The sequence below is a fragment of the Theropithecus gelada genome, chromosome 4, assembly GCF_003255815.1.
Source record: "Theropithecus gelada isolate Dixy chromosome 4, Tgel_1.0, whole genome shotgun sequence".
NCBI classification, from domain to species: domain Eukaryota; kingdom Metazoa; phylum Chordata; class Mammalia; order Primates; family Cercopithecidae; genus Theropithecus; species Theropithecus gelada.
In genome coordinates this window covers 36,393,833-36,416,365 of record NC_037671.1, presented here as the reverse complement: position 1 = coordinate 36,416,365, position 22,533 = coordinate 36,393,833, and the positions used below count along the sequence as shown (strand labels likewise).

Here is a 22,533-nt window from a genome sequence, read left to right as displayed (position 1 = left end):
CTTTCTTTCTTTCTTTCTTTCCTTCCTTCCTTCCTTCCTTCCTTCCTTCCTTCCTTCCTTCCTTCCTTCCTTCCTTCCTTCCTTCCTTCTGTCTTTCTTTCTAAAGAACTTTTCTTATCTTTTTCTTTTTGACAGAGTCTCACTTTGTCACCCAGGCTGGAGTGCAGTGGTGCGATCTCAGCTTACTGCAACCTTCACCTTCTGGTTTCAAGCAATCCTCCTGCCTCAGCCTCCTGAGTAGCTGGGATTATAGGCGCCTGCTACCACGCCTGGCTAATTTTTGTATTTTTAGTACAGACCAGGTTTCGCCATGTTGCCCAGGCTGGTGTTGAACTCCTGACCTCAGGTGATCCACCAGCCTTGGCCTCCTAAAGTGCTGGGATTACAAGCGTGAGCCACTGTGCCTGGCCTCATCACCTGTTTCTTTTGTGGATCTCCACAGAATCTAGAGGGATGAATCACACGTTTCTATTTGTTTTAACAGAGAGATGTCAATATAGGAAAACAAATCTCAGTTCCTAAAAGAAGCGAGGCAGAGAATCTACTGGAAGTTAGCAGCAAGTACCTGATTCAACCATGACCATTTTAATCTTCATGAGAGATTAAGTTAGTGGGTTTGGTTCCAGTTTGTACAGTTGTATTCATTAGGTAAATGTTTACTGAAGATCTGCGACAGGCCCTCAATTTTGCTGTTGAACAAGGAGGTGGGTTTTTCCTTTGCTTTTATTTGCTTTCCAGTTCAATTAAAAAATGCATATTTTATGTGAACCTTGGGAATTAGCATGTGAGGATGGCCCACGGTTTTCAGGACTTTCAGATGCCTGCTGTAGGTGGCTTCTGGGCATTTCTTAGAGACTGCAATGGGACAGAGGGCCTGGTGGAGAACGGTAATAGGGAACTCAGGGATAAATCCCAATAGTTCACAATTTACAGCTTTCACAGTCACTTCTTGATCATTCCACACAAGAGTCCTACAATGCGATCAGGACAGCTTTTTTACAGGTGAGGAAACTGAGGCCCAGAGAAGTTAATGTGTGGGGGGCCACCTCAGCCAGTTAGAATCAGAGCCGGACTTCGAATCAGGGTCCCAGGCCCCCAGCACAGTGCCCTGCCCCTGCACACACCTGGAAGTCACGAGTGTGTCCTCCTAGTCCAGCAGCTCTTAGTGCAGGAGCCTATGGGTGCTTTGCAGGCTGGAATCAGGTCAGCCCTTGCTCTATCCCATTAAGCATAGAACAGGCAGCCATGGGTCCCTCTGTGAGTGGGACTTGATGTCCCTTAGGCCCTTTCTGTTGTGCTGGTTATAAAAGCCAGCATGTTTGTCGCAGGTTTGGAAGAAAACAGAAAAGCGTGAAGAAGCAAATTGAAATTGCTCACTCATTCTGCTATCCAGGGTGACAGCCTTGATGCGTGTGTGTATTTCCTTCCAGCCTTTCTTCTGTGTAATTTACCAAATTGAGATCACAACATCTATATGGTTCTGTAGCCAGCTTTTGTCCACTAGACTACAGTGGTGAGCATGTTCCAATATCCTTGATTAGTCTTTGAAGACTGGCATTCATTCAATGGCTAGGTCATCACCCATGGGGGGCCCTCGCATCTTTCATGTACCACGTCTCGCTGGTGGCTGGATGTGAGGTCTTGGGGCTGCTTCCCTGGCTGCATCTGTGCGTTTCCAGTGGCCTCTCTCTCCATGAGGAGATGCGATGGTGCAGCCTTGGGTGCTGGGTGGTGAGGAGCAGGAGGTGGGAAGCCCTACCTAATTGGAGCAGTTATCCTGGGAAAGACAGGTGCTCAGGTGAGCTCCCTGTGGGGGCGGGTGAGGAGGTGGATGTGGCAGGTGGAGTGTAGGAGGTAGCCAGGTGTCCCAGGTGATACTTGGGGTGCTGAATGAACTGCAGGCATGGGAGCCAGGGACCGTGGCTTCACTTCATGCATGCTCAGGGTGAAAGCCCCCTAAACCCCAGAAATTCAACTCAGGGATTTAAATCCAATGTGGCAGCTGAGGGAGTGGGTGGGCAGGGAGCCAGGCTGGCAGGGAGGGATGACCTCACAAGTATCCTTCACCATGGACAGGTGGGGTTCGTGGCAGGGGGACCTGGTAGAAGGACGCAGATACCCCTGAGGCTCCCAGGTTAGCACGGCCTTGGAAGCCTTTTTGGACTAGCCCAGCCTGTCTCGCCCACCTCATCTTCATTCCCTCCCTCTGGCCCTGCCATTTTCAGTTCTGTTTCCCCCGAGGCCAGTCTCTGAATCCCCCCAGCTTCCCATCTGCTGGGCCTCTGCTTCTGATGGTCCACCTGCCCCGAAGAATGCTCTGTCTGCCTTTTCATTCCTTTACATTTTTCTTTAAAATGGAGGTACAACGTATACACTGTAAGATACACAAATTTCAGGTGCATGACTCGTTGAACTTTTATAAATGCATGTGCCCGTATCAGACAGAGAACATTCTCATGAGCCCCTCCTAGTTCATATCCTCTCCTCCCCAAGGATAATCAATAGCCTGATTTCTAACTGTGTACTGGTGTCGCCTGGTTTTGAGCCTCACGTAAACAGAATCGTGCAGCGAGGTTTTTATGTCCGGCTTCTTTTGCTCACATTGTCTGTGAGAACCCCCTGGAGTTGGGTCTGTTGGTGGTTTGCTCACTTCTATTGCTCTGTACTCTTTCATTGTATCATTGTTTGGGTAATTCATAATTTATTTACCCTTTCTGCTGCCACTGGACATTTGGGCTGAATCCAGTGTTTGGCTATTATGAATAGAGCCGCTCTGAACATTTGTGTCCTTTAGTGGATGTAAACGCTCGTTTCTCATATACATATTTTAAGTGGAATTGTTGGCTCATAGGTTGCATGAATGATTAGCTTTAGGAGGTACTGCCAATCATTTTCCCAAAGAGACTGTACCTTCTTGCCACCTTTCTTTGCTTTGGTAATCCCACATTTGTTCTGAGGCCCTTCTCCAATGCCCCCTCTTCTGCTATCCTGAAGAGAATAACCCTGGTCACTGGGGTGTCAGCTCTATGAGGCAAGGTCGTGTCTCTCTTCTTCCCTGCTGTGGTCTCCAGTGCCTGGAACATAGTAGATGTTTAATAAAACGAATGGTTGGATTTATGCGTCTGGTGTGTGCTAGGTGTTTTCACAGGTTATCTTGTGCGAGTCACCGGCTAGGAAGTCAGTATCACTGGCCCCATTTTACAGGAGAGGAGACTGAGGCTTGCTCAGAAAGCAGTGGAGGCCTGCGGCGCTGCCTGTCCCTGAAGCCGGTGCTCATTCTGCAGTTCTAGGCGGCATGTGTTTAGAATTTCTTGCTCTTTTTCAGCTCGCCCACTTTGATTTCACTTGGCCTCATATTCTAGTCCGGGGGTTGTTGAATTAAATCTCATGGCTGACCCAGTTAGTTTGTGACCCAGCCAGCTCCTGAAGGATCCGTCAGCTCTTTTCATTCTGAGCCTGTGCCCCAGAATGAGGGATTTCCAGGTTGGACAAGGGTGGTGAGGCCGCAGAAAACCCACTTGTATATGATTAAAGCCCTCTTCTGGTGCGGCCAACATTGGTACCTCATTTTTACCTTTTCAAAGTCCCTTTCCACTGATTGACCGTCCATGGAGGTCACAGTCTGGCCACTGTCATTTGCATTCTCTGAGTGATAACAAATGGAGCCCAAGGAGGTGTGATGTGTCCGCAGTTCCTCCTGGAGCCTGAAGAACTAGGGTGAGAACCTGGAACTCCTCCTCCAGCCTCGCGCTGTACAGTTATTTAGGGAGGGCTGGGAGCAGGCAAAGGATTGGAGTTAGGCCCAAAACCCAGCAAGGCTTGTCCCAGGGCCCCTTTGGGAAGCTAGAAAGGCTCTCTCAGAGCATCGATTTACTAAATGGTCTTTTAGAGGCCTGAAAGGTTTGCCGAGTGTCTCGGGGCAGACCCCTGGAGGCTGCTGTCCAAGGTCCTGAACCAGGGCCTCGTGGCTGGGAGCGGGGGAAGGGGCAGCAATTTGGGCTTGGGGTGCTTATGCTTCCCAGAGGATGCGCTCCTGCCAGTTTTGGTGGGAGCTGGGCATGTGGCCGGGCAGACGGTGCGGGTGCCGTGATATTTTAATTGAAGCCTGGAGACACGGTTGCTCTCTCTACTGCGCTAACAATGTAGGGAATAAATAATTCAGCAGTGGCTGTGTTGTGCCTGCTGTCCTCACCCACGGGGGTGGCCACACGCATGCACACACACACACACACACGCACACACACACACATGCAAGCTGTGGAGTGGGCCAGGAGCTGCTGTTCTGGCTGGTGGCTGGCCCAGAGGCAGCACGTTGCCATTTAGGCAGGGCCCTGACCGTCTCTCAACCCTGGTGAATGGTGAATCTCTTTGCACCCAGGCAACCGCTGAGGAGAGATTAGCAGAATCTGGGGACAACTGCTCTTGGGTGCAGTGATTAGTGGTACTTAAAGGTCCATTTGACCTCAAACCAGCCTGAGATGCTGGTGACCTGGAGAAAAGGCCCCTCTTAATGGACACGCTCCCTGGGCTGTGTTTTGAATGGATTCCATTTGATTCAGCAAACATATATGGAGCTCCAAGTTTGTGCAAGATACTAGAGCAGGTGGTGGGGATGGGCAGGATTGCCAAGTGAATAAATCTGGGTCCTTCCTGGATGGGGAGGTGTGACGGGCATGTGATTTGCCACAGCTTGAATTGGGGTGTGGGAGGGCTGTGAGGGGTACAGGTGAGGGTCTAGGGGCTGAGAGGAGGGTGAGAGCAGTTCTGATGAGGTGTGCGTGGGGCAGCTCTTGTCAGAGGTGGAGCCGGGCAGTGTCCTCAGGGCAGAGGGTGGGCACAGGTGGGACCTTGGGCTTGTCTGTGACAGAGATGTGGCATGTGGGAGGGTTGGGCAGGGGGTAAGTGGAGAGGGGCTGGGGGACATCAGGGGGCTTAGGTCAAGAAGGTGGACTTGATCCTGCAGGATGGTGCCTGCCTGGATTTGAGAGTTAGAAGTATTCCTTTGGGTGTGGACTGGAGGGTTGGTTACAGGGCAAGGCCTGAAGCTGAGAGAGTGATGAGGAGACGGATGGAACAGTTCAGCCTGGAGATGATGGTGGCCCGGATGATGGCCTTATGCATGGTGACATCCATTGGTTCATATATCCACCAAACAGTTGGTGAGCATCTTTTAGGAGCAGATGTTGGGTTGGGCTGAGAATGCAGCAGAGTGAGCCAAACGCACACCATCCTTGCCCACACAGAGCTGACCTTCTGGACACGGGAGAAAGACAGGAGACATGGTGTAATCATTTACATGAGTGGGGACAGGTGCTGTGGAGGGGACCTGCCCAAGGCCAGGGGCTAGAGAGTGGTGAAGGAGGGGAAGGGTTCTTGTACACAAGGCAGTCAAGGAAGACCTGGGTAGGGGACTTTGGAACACAGACCCAGGTGAGTGAGGAAGGCAGCCTGGTGGCTGGGTGGTGTTTTGGGTGGCAGGCACAGCCAATGCAAAGGCCCTGAAGCAGGAATGTTTTTGGCCCATCTGAGGAGCAAGGGGGGTGCTCAGAGGGGAGGGGAAGCTGTGGCAGGGCTGGGTCAGCAGGGCCTGTGGGCTCTGAGACAGAGGAGGACTTTTACTCCAGGTGCAGTAGATAGTCTTGGAGGGTTTTAAGCAGAATGACACAATTAGACTTATGTTTTAAAAAGTGCTCCCTGGCTGCCATGTGAGGACCAGATTTGTAGCACTGTTAGAGCCTTCAGCTACACCCTGCTGCCTCGCTTCTCCTTCCTCCCTTCTCCCGTCACTCCTCCCCGAGGGTCATCAGCCTCAGCCCTGCTCCACAGAAAGTCCCCGAGGAGGCTTTCAGAGGGCTGGGCCGTTCTGCAGAGCCCCATCCTCCCTCCAAGTCCCACCCCAGTCCTCAAACCTCAGCCCAAGCTGGGACCTCCAGCTACTGCTAGATAAACCCTGCCCAAGAACCTGCGTCTGTTTTCCTTAAAAAGTGGGCATTTCGACAAATATCTCCCTACCTGGGTCGACGTTAGGTTTAAATGGGGGAACATGGCCAGGCGCGGTGGCTCAGGCCTGTAATCCCGAGGTGGGAGAATCACTTGAGCCCAGGAGTTCGAGACCAGCCTGGGCAATGTAGTGAGACCCCATCTCTGCAAAAACAAATTTAAAAATTAGCCAGGCGTGGTGGTGAGCACCTGTGGTCCCAGCTTATCAGGAGGCTGAAGTGGAAGGATCGCTTGAACTCAGGCATTTGAGGCTGTAGTGCGCTGTCATTGCACTGTTGCACTCCAGCCTGGGCAACATCTCTAAAATAGAAATAAATGAAAAGAAAGGAAGGAAGGGAGGGAGGGAAGGGAAGGAAAGGAAGAAGGAAGGAAGGGAAGGAAGAAAGGGAAGGGAGGGAGGAAGGAAGGAAAACAGAGAATGTAGGTAAAAGCTGTAAATGGAAGGCCATTATTATTGCAATTTTCAAAGCCAGAGGGAATGACCAAAGGGAATGGTTAAGGACAGACCCTGAGAGCAGTTGTTTAGCAACCTGTGACTCCCAAAGACTGTCCTGGTGAAAACATAAATGGATTCAAAGCTGCAGGGAAGAGAAGTTTGGGGAAGCAGATGCCTAGCAAACTGACAGAGGAAGTTAGGGGTATGGGAGCATCCCTGGCTGAGAGGTGCGGTGAGGGCATCTGTGTCACTCCTATTCTTGGTGTTTCATGCCCTGGGCCCCAGGCAAAGGAGGGAGCCAGGCAGGGGATGGGGTGGGGGGCTGAGTCCTGTTTTCACTAGAGGTGTTTCCTGAGCCTCTCCTGCCGCCTCCAACCCCTTCCCACCAAGAAGCTGGGGCCAGGATAGTTTCCAGCTGGAACCTGCCATGGGCACTAAAGTGTCCTCATTTTGGGGGAAGCTCACACTCCCCACCTTCCACACTCAGGCCCTTCTGTCCCCTACAGAGAAACTGGTGAGTCCCCCCAGCTGCATCAGATAAGACCCAACAACAGGGACCTCCCTCTCTCCCACCTCAGGAGGGTGGTTGAATTAACTGCCTTTCATATTCTTGGCAGAGAGCTGTCAGTGAGACCCAAACAGGGAATGCACTAATTGAGGGTCTCCTTCTGGGAAACCCCTCTGATTGGCGTCCAGGAATCATGGGTCTGCCATGGCCGCCAGCCCGGCATGGCTTATAGAGCTGTAAGCAGGGAGATGCTGCCTCCCTGGGGCGGGGGAGAGGAGGAAAAGAAAGGGCCTGTTTAATTTAATTCTGTGTTTTATCGCTCGTTGGATAAATAACCTTCATTAAGATGGAAGGTGGGGGGATGGACAGGGAGAAGTTTGATTAATTTCAAGCTGGTTTCTCATTTGTTAATTTTCTCCCAGTTCAGCAGGATTATTAAAACAAATTACAGGCACTGCTCTCTCCTCCCTGGGCTGAAGCAGGGCTCTCGGGGAGTGATCATGTACCCTTTTCCACTACGTTTATTTAGGTGCAACTTGGGGTGAGTGAGGAGGCCTCCCCATTTCAGAATCTCCGGGCAAGTCTCCTTTTCTTATTGAGAAACCTCAATAAGATCTGGACAATCTGGAAATGGAACAGGTGGGGGTGTGCCGGGTCTGGGCACCCTCCCCCAAGCAGTGCCAATTCCTGGGCAGGCTGGTGACTGAGGAGAGAGGCAGTGCTGCCAACTCCAGCCCATGGTGCCCCGGGGGGCAGCCTCTGGGCATCCCCAAGCCGGTGCCAGTGCCTAGCGACCTTAATCCTCCTCCATCCCCACTGCCACCTGGCCGCTGCCCATGTTGACCCCCACCCAGCACATCAGCTCTCGCCCACCTGGAGCTCTGCCCCTGCCCGGCTGGTTCTCCCACGGGCAGGACCCAGCCCTGCAGAAAGCTGTCCCCTGCTGGGGTGTTGGTGGGGGACAGCACTTTCCTGCCTACCGTGGGCAGTTAAGCGTTCCAGCTGCTTGATGGGCAGCTGGGCAGGATGTCAAGATCTGGGGTGGGTTATGAACACTCTTGTGCTCCCCAAAATGCACAGCATTTCCTTAATGCTGCCTTCACCAATGCTGACTCTATGTGTGTGTTTGTGTGTGTGTTTGCACGGTTGGTTGTACTTACCACCAAGAGCCCTGTGAGTATGAGTCCAGGAGTGGCTCCTCATCCACGTGTGGGCACACCTGCCTGAGCCGCTGCTCCTGAATGTGTGTGGGGTGGGGGTGTCTAGGGATGCTCAGTGCACCTGTGTGCTTGAGTGACCTTGCCTGTCTCAGAGCATGCCTCCACCGGCTCCTGGAAGGGCTGGATCCTGGCGTGTGTGTGTGTGTGTGCGCACGCGTGTGTGTGTGTATATGTGTGGTCTGTGTGTGTCTCCTCCTCCCTGGCCCCTGCTGCTGTCAGCTGATACCCAGATGCATGAGACGGATTGTCTAGAGCTGCCCCCAGCCTTGGCAGACTGAGGATGCCCATGGGGAGCCCTGTCTCTGCTTGGCTCCTTGCAGTCTGTGGGGCACAGGGTTCCCCTGGAGAGAGGCTGTCCCTTGTGGGCTCTGACTGTCACTCCCAGCCTGCCTTGGGAGGAACTTCCTGCTATCTCCTCACCTCCAGGCCTGAGCTGGAGGAAGGCTGGGCAGAGGAGAGCTGCCAGGCAAGACAGATGGCCTGCAGCCTGGGCCAGGGAGGGGCACCACTTTGATCTCTGATGCCTTGGGGACTCACAGGCTGCAGGTGCTACCAGCCCAGCACCCAGGCATGGCGGGGAGGCTGAGGCAGACACATGCTCCAGGAGAGATGTGTCATGTAAGGTGGGGCTGAGAAGGGGTATGGTAAGGGGGCAAGGAGCAGGGCTGCTCAGCAACAACCTCTCTCATAATGTGACGTTCGATTAGAGATGTGAATGGTGCGAAGGAGGACATTCTGTGGAAAAGCCCAGTCGGCAGAGGGCACTGCACACGCAAACGCTGTGAGGCTGGCCATGCTTAGGGTGCTTGGGGACTGTCGCAGGAGGCCAATGTGGCCAGGTCGGTGGGGGAGTGGGGCTGGTAAGAGCAGAGGTAAGTGAGGCAGTGGAGCCGACGCAGGGCCAAGGCTTTCCTTCAGTGTGGGAGGGCTTGGGACAACAAGTGGGTTTTTTTTTTCTTTGGTGGTTGTTTTTGAGACAGGGTCTTGCTCTTTCACCCAGGCTGGAGTGCAGGGGCGCAGTCGTGGCTCACTGTGGCCTCGACCTCCTGAGCTCAAGCGATCCTCCTACCTCAGCTTCCCGAGTAGCTGGAGCTATAGTTGTTCTCCACCATGCCTGGCTAATTTTAAATTTTTTGTGGAGACAGTCTTGCTGTATTGCCCAGGTTGGTCTTGAACTCCTGGGCTCAAGCAATCTGCCCGCTTCAGCCTCCCAAGGGACACCATGGTTTAAGTGACGGTTGTGCCTGAACATGTGACCCACTATGTCCCACATGTGTCCGTGTGCACATGTGTGGACCTAGACCACCCAGGGAAGGGGAGCAGGCTGCTGGGGAGGTGTACATGGAACAGAGAGTCAAAGAGCCTTGGAGGTCCTTCCAGCTGAGGGCACAGGCGGGGTCTCCATGGCTCCAGAGAACTTGGAACCACATGAAAGTGACAGGGAGGCAGACTTCAGCTCAGTATCCTGAAAGCCTGGCAGCCGCAGGGGCTGGAATTGACTACTGTGTAGAGTGGTGAGCTGCCTGTTGCAGGAGGCAGGCCAGCAGAAGCCAGAGGCCCCAGTCAAGGATACCGTAGGGGGTAATCCTGCCCTCCACAGCTAAGAGTCTATGGTTGAAGGCCCCCTTCCAGGAGACATGGGTGGGTTTGAACAGAAATCCGCTTTTGAGACTGGACAGCAGGCATTGTGGAGGTCTTGGAGGACTGGGCAGGGCTTTGGGCCCCTCTTTGAATGTACTCTGCAGATGCCCACTGTCTGCTGGTGCCCGGGAGGCCTGGCTGTGCCTGCTGACTGGGGTGGCAGGCCTCTCTGCAGGCTGTGCTCCAGAGGCAGCCCCTGCAGGGACCCAGTGAGGCCTGGGTTGGTGGTGGCAGAGCTTTGTCAACCTTCTGCCTTTTATGAAGATTCTGGGGCAGGGGCCTGAGTGGGTGGGACAGGGTGGGAAGGGCTAAGATCAACGAGGGGTTGACATTAGTGGGCCTGGGCTGCAATCAGCTGCTGGCAGCTGAGGACAGCAACTTCTCTCTAGTCCCCAGGTCCTCACCCCGAGTGGCGGGTAATAATTCCTACTGGGAAGGGCTGCTATAGGGGTGGCATGAAGGGAGATGATGGTGGAAAGCACTATCACAGGTGGGTCCCTGGAGCAGACCTGAGTGACGGTTGCAGGCACTCTACCTGAGAGGGGACCTCGAGGTGCACTGGTATAGGAGGGGAGGTGAGAGGGAGGGATGGGGGGCTGGTGCCAGTGCCTTCGTGAGCGGGAGACCTTGGTGGGCAGCCAGGAGATGGCAGAAGCAGATCCTCAATACAGGGCAGGAGCTGACCTGTTCTCTGCCACATCCCAGCACCTGGCACACTGTGGGCACTGAACTGGACATTGGAAGGTCTCTGCAGGCGTGGAGGGAAGTAGAAGGGATGCGGGGGAGGCCCCCCCAAATCAGGTCTGCCATCCTTCCAGAGAAGCTGGGAGGTTGGATTTCTGGGCTGAGGATCATAGGAGGCTGCCACGACAGAGCCAGAGGGTCTTAGGTGATTCCATCCAATCCTTATTTCTCTGTGGAGGCAGCATAGTGTGATGGCAGGCAGAGGCCGGCTGCGAGGGTTCAAGCCCCGGCTCAGCCACTTATCAGCTGAGTGTCTCTGGGCAAGTCCCCTCAGCAGTGCACTGGGCTAGGCACTAGCAGCTCTGTCTGCAACAGGTTTCTGGTGAGGCCTAAATAAATTAATGCATAAGCAGTGCTAAGAGCAGAGCCTGACACATCATAAGTGCTTGAGAGCTGTTAACTCTTATTATAGTGGCTGTTAGGATTATTCGATGAGAAACCTGGGGCACAGGAAGGAGGACCGTCTGCTTTGAGGTCATGCGGTGAGTTAGAATTCAGGTCTTCCCATTGTGGCAAGCTCACGGAGCTGTGGAGTGTGGCAATGGCAGAGGTTGGGTAGGGTGGCCTTCTTCTCCTGCTCTGGGCTGGGTCCCTGCCCTTCCTCGCCCTGCCTGTGCCGCAGAGGCAGCTAGAGAACCCACAGCACCCCTGTTTTCTTGAAAGAATGGGCTTGGCCCAGAGGGGAACCATGCAGCTGGCCTTGGAGAACTTGTTAGCCTTGTCTCCTGGCTCCAGACCCTTGTGTTTTTGGTGTGCTCAGTGTCTAGGCAAGGGCTTGTCAACTGTTTGTCAAAGGAGGAGACACCCAGGAGCCAGAGGGTTTGAGGGAGGGTCATATTTCTCTCCATCTCCGTAGACATCCCGGTCCAGGCTGCTGTCTCCTCTCACCTGGACCACTGCAATGGCTTCCCGCTGGTATCCAGGGCCCATCCTGCCCATCATGCTATGTCTCCCATCCTCTGTTTTGGCCTCTCAGTTTCTTGAACCTGCCATGGGCCCTTGGCCACAGGGCCTTTGTACCTGCTGCCCCTTCTGTCTGGGATGTGCTTCCCTCCCCTCTTCATCTGGGTTTTGCCTACCTGTTTTCCAGATGTCAGCCAAATGCCGCCTCCTCAGGGGAGCCCTCCATTGCTACACTGACCAGATCCAGGACCTTGTTCCAGGCTCTCATCCCCACTGCCTCTCGGACATCACAATTTTGTGTGTGTTGGCGTGTGGGTCTGGTGAGAGGCCAGCTCTCCTGCTGGACTCGGTTTCACGAGCTCACAGCTTTGTCTGCTTTTGTTTACTGTGGCCTCCTGGTGCTTGCCGTGGTGCCAGGCGCATAGAGGTGCTCAGGAGGTATATTCTGTATGTGTCCATCATGGAGTGGAGCCATATTGCCTCCCCCACTTGCCAGGTGCTAGAGGGAGTGGAAGGTTACCATGAGTACCTGTATGTGGGCCCCTTCCTGCGGGCACCACCAGAGATCAGGTCAGAGCCAGGGGCTGCCAGTGTCCAAGGACAGCCGTGGGAGGCAGCCAGGAATCGGCCAAAGATCCCTTGGGGTCCTTCTCACCCCTGGCTTCGGAGATACCCCCTGCAGGCTGAGTGCTCAGCAGCCAGCTCTGCCCCAGGGCCATTGAGGCCTTGCTGGGCGGAGGGAGGGGCCAGCCTCCAGCCGCCTGTGGTCTTGGCTGAATTGCTGGCTGCTTGGCCCATCCATTCCTCAGCTGCCTTATCCACACCAGGCCAGGAGTTTCCAAATTCTCTTTGCAAGCAGAAAATATCCCCCAGCAGAATCTTGAAGAAACCTGATGATGAGAAGCAGGTGAAAGCCGACCATTGCTCAGGCTCGCCTGTTTGTAGTTGTCATTAATATTTATTTGCAGAACCTGCAAGATGACGGTGTGGGTGCCAGGCACTGTCCTAAGTCCCGGGGCTCTAGCAGTGAGCGAGGCAGATCTATCCCCTGCCCTCAGGGGGCTGATGTGCCAGCGGGAGGCAGACATTCCTCACTAGATGCGTGAGTGAAAGGTGTGGTGTTGCAGGAAGTAGTGTGTGGAAACAGCCAGTGCAAAGGCCCTGAGGTGGGCTCCTGCCTGCTCCTGCCTGTTCAGGAACAACATGGACATTGGAATGGCTGGAGCAGGGTGAGTGAGGGGGAGGGTGGTAGGAAGGGAGGCCAGGGGGCTAATGGTGCAGGTCGTGTAGAGGCCTTGGGAGCTATTGAAAGACTGTGGTTTTTACTCTATGAGAAGGGAGCCTCTTTTCTTTCTTTCCTCTTTTTTTTTTTTTTGAGACTGAGCCTTGCTGTCTCCCAGGTTGGAGTGGAGTGGCGCGATCTCGGCTCACTGCAAACTCCGCCTCCCGGGTTCAAGCAATTCTTCTGCTCCAGCCTCCCGAGTAGCTGGGATTACAGGCACCGGACACCACACCTGGCTAATTTTTGTATTTTTGGTGGAGACGGAGTTTCACCATGTTGGCAAGGTTGGTCTCATAAACTCCTAACCTCAGATGATCCACCTGCCTTGGCCTCCCAAAGTGCTAGGATTACAGGCATGAGCCACCACGCCTGGCCGTGATGGGATCCTCTTTTTTTTTTTTTTTTTTTGAGACGGAGTCTCGCTCTGTTCCCCAGGCTGGAGTGCAGTGGCCGGATCTCAGCTCACTGCAAGCTCCGCCTCCCGGGTTCATGCCATTCTCCTGCCTCAGCCTCCCGAGTAGCTGGGACTACAGGCACCCACCACCTCGCCCGGCTAGTTTTTTGTATTTTTTAGTAGAGACGGGGTTTCACCGTGTTAGCCAGGATGGTCTCGATCTGCTGACCTCGTGATTTGCCCGTCTCGGCCTCCCAAAGTGCTGGGATTACGGGCCTGAGCCACCGTGCCCGGCCGGGATCCTCTTAAAGATAGGTGCCCTGTGGTGTCACTCGGGTTTTAATTGGGTTCCTCTAGCTGCCAGGTGGGAGTGCACTGTGCATGTGTGTGGGAACAGCAAGTGTGGGAGGCAGGAGACCAGCAGGAGGCTAAGGGCCCTGTTGTGATAGCCCAGCCAGAGATGCTGGAGCTGTGGACCTGGGCGGTCCTGATGGAGGAGGTGAGTCGTGGTTGGATTTTGGATCTCTTTTCAAGTAGAGCCAACAATATTTGCTGATAAATCAGGTTTGGAATGTGTGAGAAAAGGACTCAAGGACTTTGTCAACACTCTGGCCTGCACAGCTGGAGGGCAGAGTAGCAGTTACCTGGCGGGGAAGGACTTTGAACCTGCTGAGTTTGGGATACCCATTGGATAGCCCAGGGGAGCAGCAGCTGGATGGGAGCCTCGAGCTCAGGGGTGCATGCTCTGTCTCCTCGCCTGCCGTAGTGAGATCTGGTGAACTCCTGAGAGGGCAATCCCAGGCCCCAGGGAGTGAGTGGAGAGGCAGACAGAGGGAAGGGAATGCTGAGCCCTGGGGGCCACCAGGGTCGGATCAGGGACAAGAGGCAGGACGAGCAAAGGAAGCTGAGAGGAAGGAGGGGACCAGGAGTGTCAGGAGTGGGACCACCAAGCGAGGAAGGGACTACCTGGGTCAAATACTGCAGTGGGGCCAAGTGCAATGAGGACTGGCGTTGGGGAGAGGGGACCGAGCAGCCCCAGCCGCAGCTCAGCACCCCCAGCCTGGCCGGTCACCTAGCCTTGCCTGCATCTTCCTTCCGAGCTGGTTTTTGGCCCCCCTCCCAGGGGTCAGGCTCCCTTTCCCCAGTGGAAGCCCCCAGAGCCCCAAGAGGGCCTTCTCTTTGCCAGCCTGGGGCTGCCAGCCTGGCCCTGGCCTGGCTGTGATATAAATTATGGGGAAAGATGGTGATGTGACTTTTATCGGCTCATGTGTTCAATAATGGTAATACATCCCATTATATCATATTATATTAATATAGTGCAATATATTACACACAGCGCTGCACATTAACTTGACTCGAGAGCGCACTGGGCAGACACCATGGTTAATTTTCTTGGCCTAGCCACGCCCCGTTGCCAGCACTCAGTGCTCCTGGTGATGTGGTCATCAGGACATGGGGTGCAGTTACGGACACCCCAGGCACTACACTGAGGTTTTCCCAGACCCGCGCCTGCCTGTGTGAGGATTGTCGGCTTTTGGAGAAGGGGCTTTCGGATGTTGTTACTCCTACCTTGTGGAGGCCCCTCTGTCCTTACCCATGAGAGCAGCAGTGCTCACCTAATTAAGCCCCCATTGAACAGAGGCAGAAACTGAGGCTCATAGATGTGAAGTGGCGCCCAAGGAATGTGGTGGGGAAAGACCTGGAACTGGGACTCTCAACTCCCCATCCGGGCTGCTTCCTGGGTACGGGGATGGTGTAGGCAAAGGGCAGGAGGCTGGGAATGGACACACAGTGTGTGCCAGGTGGGGAGGGAGCAGGGGGTGAGAGTGCTCAGGGGCTGGGGCCAGACAGACCGGGGTTCAAATCTCATTTTGCCACTTGTTGTGTCATCCTGTTTCCATGTATTCTTGGGCCTCCGTTTCCTCATCTGAAAAATGAAGGTAATAAGTAAAGTTCGCTTCATGGGATTGTTGTGTGAGGGAGAAGTGAATAATCCACATGAAGTGCTTGGCACAGAGTAGGTGCTCGTTAGCCGACAGCCACCAGTCCTGTTATGATGACAAGAACACTCCAGTAGCCTCGTGCTGCTGCCGCCTCCCGCCCACTGGCAAGGATGCCTGGCCCTGGCCCAGTCCGCTCCGTGTCCCCAGCCCTGGGGAAGCCTGCCCTGCCCCACCCTCAGCCTGACCCCTTTGGGTCCCACAGCCTCCCTGGGCTGCCCCCAGCTCTCCCTGCCCCTTGGACATTTGGGTGTGACCTAGGGTCAGCATTGCCTGTGTCCTGGCCCACAGACAGCACCGTGGCACAGAGGAAGCCCGGCTTGCCATTGGGTGGGCCTGTGTATGAGCCCAGGCACGTTCCTCAGCTTCGGAGGGGCAGCTTCTCATCTGAGGATCGGGCTCCAGCTTCCTACCTTGGGGCCGTGGTGAGGGTTACCAAGCGAGGTTGTGCATGAGCCTCTGCCGCACCTCCTGTGTGTGAGAGAGGTGCATGGCTGGCTCCGAACGTCTGGGCCAATTCCTCCCCTCTCCCCAGGCTTCTGTAACACCCATTCTCCCTCGGGACCCTCGCAGTGCCTGAAACACGCCAGTCTCTCACCATGGTGCCTGCGGACAGGTGAGGAGACTGAGGCTCACAAAGGAGGTGGCTTGCCCAAGGTCACTCAGTGAGGCAGCTTCTTACCTCTGAAAGTTGGACTTTGAGCCCTCCTTGGAAAAGGGGGCATGGCTGTGACCCTTGGGGCTCCTCGATGGGCCTCTGCCCTGCCCACCTGGGCTCCTCCTGGCCTCCCCCGACGGATCACTGTTGACAAGGTTACTGAGTCAGCATGTAAAACCTGCAAACGTGAGTGTAATTTATTGATCTACATTTCGCCTATGAAATAGGACAAGTGCTGATTTGAGGATCGCGTTTGCTCTCCCTCGTCCGCGCCTCTGCCCGCTCTCTTGGGTGCTCTTATCTGCGGCCCTGCCTCTGAGCCTGCATCGAGCCGCCTCCTTTGTCAGCACCGCCGAGGCTCTCCACTCCATGCCCTCTATTCTTCTCCAGCTTCCATGCCTTATCGGGCCCCTCTTTTTTCCTGGGCTCCTAAGAAAACATGTAATGTTTAAAAGGGTGAGACAAGGGGCTGAATAAAGCGCTTTCTGGGGAAATATTTGTTCAAAGGCCTGTTGCCTGCGTCTGTCTGGTTCTCTCCTGGAAAACATAATTCAGAACGGGCCTGGAAATTAATCCAAGTGTCCGCTTGTTCTCCTGATAAGAGGCTGGGCAGAACCCGGGGATGGGGAGACAGAGGTGTCATGGGGCAGCTTCCCAGCATTTGCTTCCGGGGGTGTCAGTGGGGGATACGGTGTGACAGGTCCCAGGAGGTGAGGGATGCCAGAGGGAGGGTCCTGCCTGAACCCAGGAGGGAGGAAGGAGACCTCAGAGCACCTTCTGTGTGCCAGGCACTGCCGTGGGTGGCCCGCTTACTGCAGAGTGATGCCACTGGCTTGCCCGGGTGCAGCGTCAGACCATGTGAGAATTGGAGCTGCTGACCAGCTCTGTGACCTTGACAAGGCCCTGAGGCTTTGGGCCTCGGCTTACTCACCGGCTGAAGGCACTTCAGCACTGAGGTGCTTGTCTCATGGGCTGGCTGTGCAGAGGGAATGAGGTGTCCCCTTTGTTCAATGAACGCCTGTCCTGTGCCAAGTGTCTGAAGACACAGTGGGGGGATAGCATGAAGCCCCAGGCTGTTGTTTTGGAGGGAGATGGATACTATATGAATTAAGTAAGGAAATATAGTGTGTTAGTAGGCCATCATTGTGCAGAAAATCAAAGCAGAGGAGGTGAAGGCGGGGTGCAGGGGCAGGAGGTGGGATTGGTCAGGGAAGGCCTGCCTGAGAAGAAGACATTTGAGCAAAGTCTTGAAGTGAGGGATGAGAGGGAGCGAGCCACATGCATGTCTAGGGGAAGAGCATTCAGGCAGCGGAACAGCCAGTGCAAAGGCCCTGAGGCTAAGTGTGCCTGGAGAGTTCGAGGCTCAGTAAGGAGGCTGGCGTGACTGGAGCTGAGTCAGTGAGGCCAAGCTGGGAGTGGTTGGAGATGAGATCAGAGGTGTTGAGCATGAAAATGCTTTGTTAAAATGCCAAGTGTTGCGGGTAATTCTGACAGACTGCTCTGAGCTGAGCCGTAAAGGGCATTTTATTAGCACCTGGCAGGGGCTCCCAAAGGAAGGCTGGTGTGTGAATTTTGCAGGAAGTGGGGAGGCCTGTTATTGCTCCTGTCCCCTGCACACCTTAAATGCCCCAGTCCTTCCCGCTGGCTGCAAGATGGTGCAAAAAACTCTTCCCAAGCTGTTTCCCCATGATGGTGCCAAGAGAAAAAAGAGGACCCTTGGGACTTCAGGGCCATGCTGTGGGGGTGGAGGACAGGTTAGGATCCTAGTGAGGGACCCTGACCTGGCCACTAGGGCACAGGTGGCAGTGGTGGTCCACACGTCCTGGCCATACCCCTGGCCTCCGGGAGAGAAGTCAGGGGCCACGAGATCACTCTCTGGCAGCCTCGTGTGGGGTTGGTGATCCTAATTAAAAGTTCAGATGCAAAAGGCTTGATGATGGAATTTCTAATTAAATCAATTTCATCTCGTCTGGGAGACAGGTTTGCATATAATAAGCATGAAATTAATAATTATGTATAGAAACTAGCTATTGCTCAAAGCAGAGCCATTTTACACAACTTTCCAGGGCTCCTGCCCGATCTTTTGTGCTGGAGACGAGTGGGCCACTTCAGCCCTTAGTTTGACAGCCAGGAGTGGAGGTGGGGGCTCAGCAAGGAAAGGAAGCAGGGCTGGTCTCCCGGCTACTGCCCTGAGGATCCTGCCCTGCAGGATGGGGCGGCCTTCTCACTAGAGGCTGCAGCGTCACCCTCAGATTCTCAGTGTATGTGTGTAGATGTTGCGTGTGTGTGTGTAAATGCATATGCATGTGTAGGCCCACCATGTACAGAGGAGACAGGTTTTACCTGACAGCAGCATGGAGTCTGCAGCTAGTCCGAGTTCAAATCCTGGCTCACACTAGCTGTGTGAGCTTGGGCAAGTAACTTAACATCTCTGTACCTCAGTTTCAGAAAAATGGGGAGAATAAGAAGGCCCACCTCATAGTGCTATTCTAAGATTGAAGGTGTTAGGGTGCATGAAGCTACTTAGGACAGTTCTTGGCACATAGTAAGCACCCGATAAGTGTTAGCTCTCATGATGATGAGGACTGCATGTATGCGTGTGAATTTAATTCAGTACAATTCTGCCCAAACCAGCCTGTGATGAGTGTGAACTTGACACATCCAGGGCCTTGAGGTGGAGATAAATAAGAGTCATTCCCAGTTCTCCCAGAGCTGGAGCCTAATGTTTACTGCTCCTTGGGTCTGTCAGCATAGGCAAGGTGATGGTGCCATAACAAACAACCCTCAAAGCTCCGTGGCTTAAAATAGCGTCAGCTTAACTCTTGCTGTGTTACGTGTCTCTGGGGGTTGGCTAGGCACTCTGCTCAGGGACCCAGGCTGGGCTGGAACATTGCTCAGGGACCCATTGCTTACAGTAGCAGAGGAAATGTGTACCCTGTAGGTCTCAGGACTGCAATTCAGTGCAGTGGGACAGAAGCGATGGGCATGCTCTGCTCTCAGCTCATTGTCCACAACTTTTCAAGTGGCCCCAAGAAGGCAGAGATCTTGAAATGCTGGGCTGATGGCTCTTGCCCAGCACCCAGCATTAGTTCTGTGTGTATTCATTCACTATCGATTGTCTCTCCCACTCCGATGTCAGCTCCAGGAAGGCAGGGATCATGCAGAGTACTCAGTGGGTGCTCAGTAAACCTGGTCAAGTGAGTGAATTAATGAATGAGCAGACAGAGCTTTGGAGGAGCATGGGTGGATTCTGGGAGAGTGTATGGGGGGAGGCTGGTGGCTACAGGAGCAGCTGAGGCAAAGGGACCGCATGGGCCTCATGGCCAGTTCTACTGTCTTTGATGATAGTGCCTGCAGCCTAGGACACTCTGACGTGCACTCTCCATCACAGAGGGGAAACTGCAGGTCGTGGTGTGATAGGAAGGGGGCTGTATCGTGGGGGGCATAGGTTACAGGGGCAGAGGAGGGCCAGAGCAACCCTGGAACTGGGCAGAGGGGAGGTCCATCTCCAGGCTGGGGGGAGGAGCAGAGCAAGGGAGGCCAAGGGCCCTGGGGTGGCAACTGCAGCTTCTTCAGCTAACAGGAAGAAGGCCGAGTCCGGGCTGGTCCAGGGTGGGCCCTCGCAGGCTGATCTGTGACCTGTGCACTGGGGCACAGGTCGGCTGGCCAGGGCCAGACAGGGGCACATGGTCAGGCCCCAGAGTGACTGGATGCTCAGGGCAGGAGTTGGCAGCTGGTCTGCGTCCACAGAGCAGAGGAATCGATCTGATTAATGAGGGCGTCAAGTCCTGAGGTGAGTGCCCAGGCAGGCCTGATTCGAATTCCTGGAGGGTCTGTGGGGAAGGGGCTGGTGTTCCCGGATGGCTCTGATGGGTGTCAGGGAAGGCGGCATTGAAGGCGAAGGGCCCCATTGTGTGTCCCTGGAGGAGTTGCTGGGGTAAGGACAGACAGTCTCCCGATCTGGGGTCTATCCTGCTACTCCCAAAGACCACCCAGTTGTGCCCACTCAGTCCCCTGCCCAGGTGCCCCCCGCCATTTCCCCTAGGCCTTGTTCTTTGGTCACTGGGGTCAGGACAGCTCCGTGGAGGGCATGGGTGTGTGAGGCCTCCGTGGGGCTGTCCCAAGATGTCTGGGTTACTCTAACCTTCTGCTCCTGAACCCAGTGGTGTGCATCAGCGATGGGCCCGGTCAGGGCTGAAGTCTGGGGACTGCTGGTGTCCTCTCCGTGTGCTGGCCCCACCCTACTCCCTCTGCTGCCTCCCTGCACCCCTTGCTGGTCCCCACTCTCTCTGTGACCACATATAATTGATCCCCAATGCTGTGAGTCTCCCGCTAAGTGCCTGCCACCCACCTCCCCTCCACCCCGAAGCCCCTGTCCCAGATCAGGCAGCGTCAGCTACTGTCTGCAGTGCACTCGCCGCCTCCTCCTGGACTGCCAGGCCTGCCTCTCCAGACTCTTCCCCTGCAGGCTGAGGGCCATTCTGACCACCTGTACCCCTGCCCAGGCTCCCTCCACAGCTGCCCTGGCTCCCAGGAAAGTCCTGCCCTCCTTAGCAGGGCCTGGGAAGCCCCTGTGGCTGGGCCTCTGTGCACAGCCAGCCTGGCCCCCAGGCCCTGCCATTGTTCCCCTCACCCTGTGGCTCTTCCCTTGCCCATGGGAGATTGGGGGGAATCTTTGTTCTCCCAGCCACAAGTCTGACTCCCCAACTAGGCTGATTCTCTGAGTGTTATTTAAATTTGTGTCCCCAGCACCTGGCCAGAGGGGTGCTCAGGTGCTCTGTGAAGGGGAGCCCTACTGAGTGTGCAGGTGAGACCCTCGCCCAGCCCACAGAGGGAGGGAGGAAGGAAAGGGCAGTTGGCAACCCCTCCTCTTGAACCTCTGGCCGCCCCGCCCCAATCTCTGCAGCTAAGGCCCTGTGGGGGAGGCTGCACCACTCAGGCCCCTGAGGAGTCAGGGTGGGGGATGTTGCAGGCAAGGCCCTTGGAAGCCGGCACTCTCCTCCTCTTTCTCTGAACCACACGTTCCTGTCCACCGCAGCTTTCATGTACCTAAAAGCATCACTAGCTTTTATCTGTGAAGCAAACAGCTGATGCTGAGAGCCCGGCGGTGGAGGGCCTAAAGCAGCCAGGATCAGAAGGGCAAGGAGCATGCAGCCAAGCCTGGGGCTTGTGCCGGCCTGCGCAGGCTCCTCTGCTCCCTGGGCGATAGGGGCTGCGCCGGCCAGGTGGGGATCTTAAGGTCTGCCTGGGTCCTGGCTGGGCCTAGGCTGGTGGCCAGAGGTGGCTGCAAGATCCCAGACTCAATCTGTGGTGGCATGGCCTGGCCTGTGGGTGGAACAGAAAGAGCAGAGTCAGCAGGGAGGGTGGGGCAGAGCTGGAGGCCTGCAGGGCATGCCCAGGAGGGTGGGAACAGGGGCCCAAGCAGCTCAGTCAGCACCTTGTTTCTGACATCTCCTGATGGGGATACTCAGAGGACACTATCATCTCTCCAGGCCTCAGCTTCCTCATCTACAAAATGGGCACAATGATCCTAGCCCTGCCTTTCTCTCTAATAAGAATATCTAGCATTTGCCCAGGGCCCCCACGCGCCTGGCCTGTTCTAAGCACTTTTTGTGTATTTGCTGATGCGGTCCTTTCTGTTGTGATTGTGATGACTTTATGGGGAGGAAACTGAGAGGGTTCACTGGATTGCCTAAGGTTGCAGAGTTGGATAGCGAAGCTGGGTCACAGCCCCGGGCAGGGTGGCTCTGATGGGTGCTGGACACTTACATGCTGTGCCAAGCATTAGGGCAGAAGAGGAAAGGCAAGGTGCTTTTAACAGAAAAGGTCACAGGCAGAGGAGTGTGGGTTTTGTCAGGTAGCCCCTGGGGTGTCTGTGGTGATGGCCCTGGACGTCTGGTCACTTGACTTGGGGCATACGAGGCCTTGTGGGGGTTGTGGTGGGGATTTCAACCCTAACTGAGCCGAACAGTCTTGAACAAAGCTCCAGCCTTCAGAGACTCTGAGTACTGTGCTCCGGGTGGGCACTGAGACGCTGGACACGTTCCCTGCCCTCCAGCATCCTCGTTCCACCTTTGGATGGCGTGGGATGTGGACCAGCTGCCCTCAGTGGATTTTCAGATGCTGCGGTTCTGGGAACCAGTTACCCAGAGCTGGAGCTGTGGCCTTCTGGGTCACCGCCTGTGTGCCAGCCGGTATCAGCATGCCTGGGCTGGTTGTGTGAGGCTGCTGGCTGGGCCTGGGGCAGCCCGAGGGCAGATCCAGGCACTAAACACATGTGTGTGCCTGGATACACACATGCACACATGCTCACACACACAGGCATACACACATGCTCACACACACACAGGCATGCACACATGCTCACACACACAGGCATGCACCATGATCTCACACACACACACACACACACACATGCTCACACACACAGGCATGCACCATGATCTCACACACACACACACACAGGCATGCACACATGCTCACACACACAGGCATGCACCATGATCTCACACACACACACACACAGGCATGCACACATGCTCACACACACAGGCATGCACCATGATCTCACACACACACACAGGCATGCACACATGCTCACACACACACACACACACACACAGGCATGCACACATGGCCTTTGCACTGGCTGCTCCCTTGGCCTGAAACACCTTGGCCTCAAATACCCCTCCCTGCTGGGGTCCTGACAAAGACATCGCCCTGTAAGAGAGGTCTCTCCTGGCCACT

At 55.0% G+C, this 22,533-nt stretch overlaps 2 protein-coding genes across 11 annotated transcripts in view; both read left to right on the top strand.

Annotated features, from left to right (window-relative positions):
- The window catches only part of LOC112622829 (40S ribosomal protein S10), an 846,014-nt gene that overhangs the window by 323,823 nt on the left and 499,658 nt on the right, over positions 1 to 22,533 (top strand). The window lies entirely within an intron of this gene.
- The window catches only part of GRM4 (glutamate metabotropic receptor 4), a 136,052-nt gene that overhangs the window by 38,822 nt on the left and 74,697 nt on the right, over positions 1 to 22,533 (top strand). The window contains exons 1-2 of one of the 9 annotated variants that reach the window (XM_025382735.1): positions 13,570 to 13,627; positions 15,702 to 15,972. The exons of 5 other annotated variants lie outside the window; for them this stretch is intronic. Coding sequence is in view for 1 of the 4 variants with exons in the window: in XM_025382734.1 (XP_025238519.1) it covers positions 17,439 to 17,540 (102 nt within the window). In the remaining 3 variants the exon portion in view is untranslated. Of the gene's footprint in view, positions 1 to 8,689; positions 8,788 to 13,569; positions 13,628 to 15,701; positions 15,973 to 17,413; positions 17,541 to 19,485; positions 19,580 to 22,533 lie in introns of those variants that run through there. 3 more of the 9 variants (XM_025382736.1, XM_025382734.1, XM_025382738.1) reach the window with 3 other exon arrangements.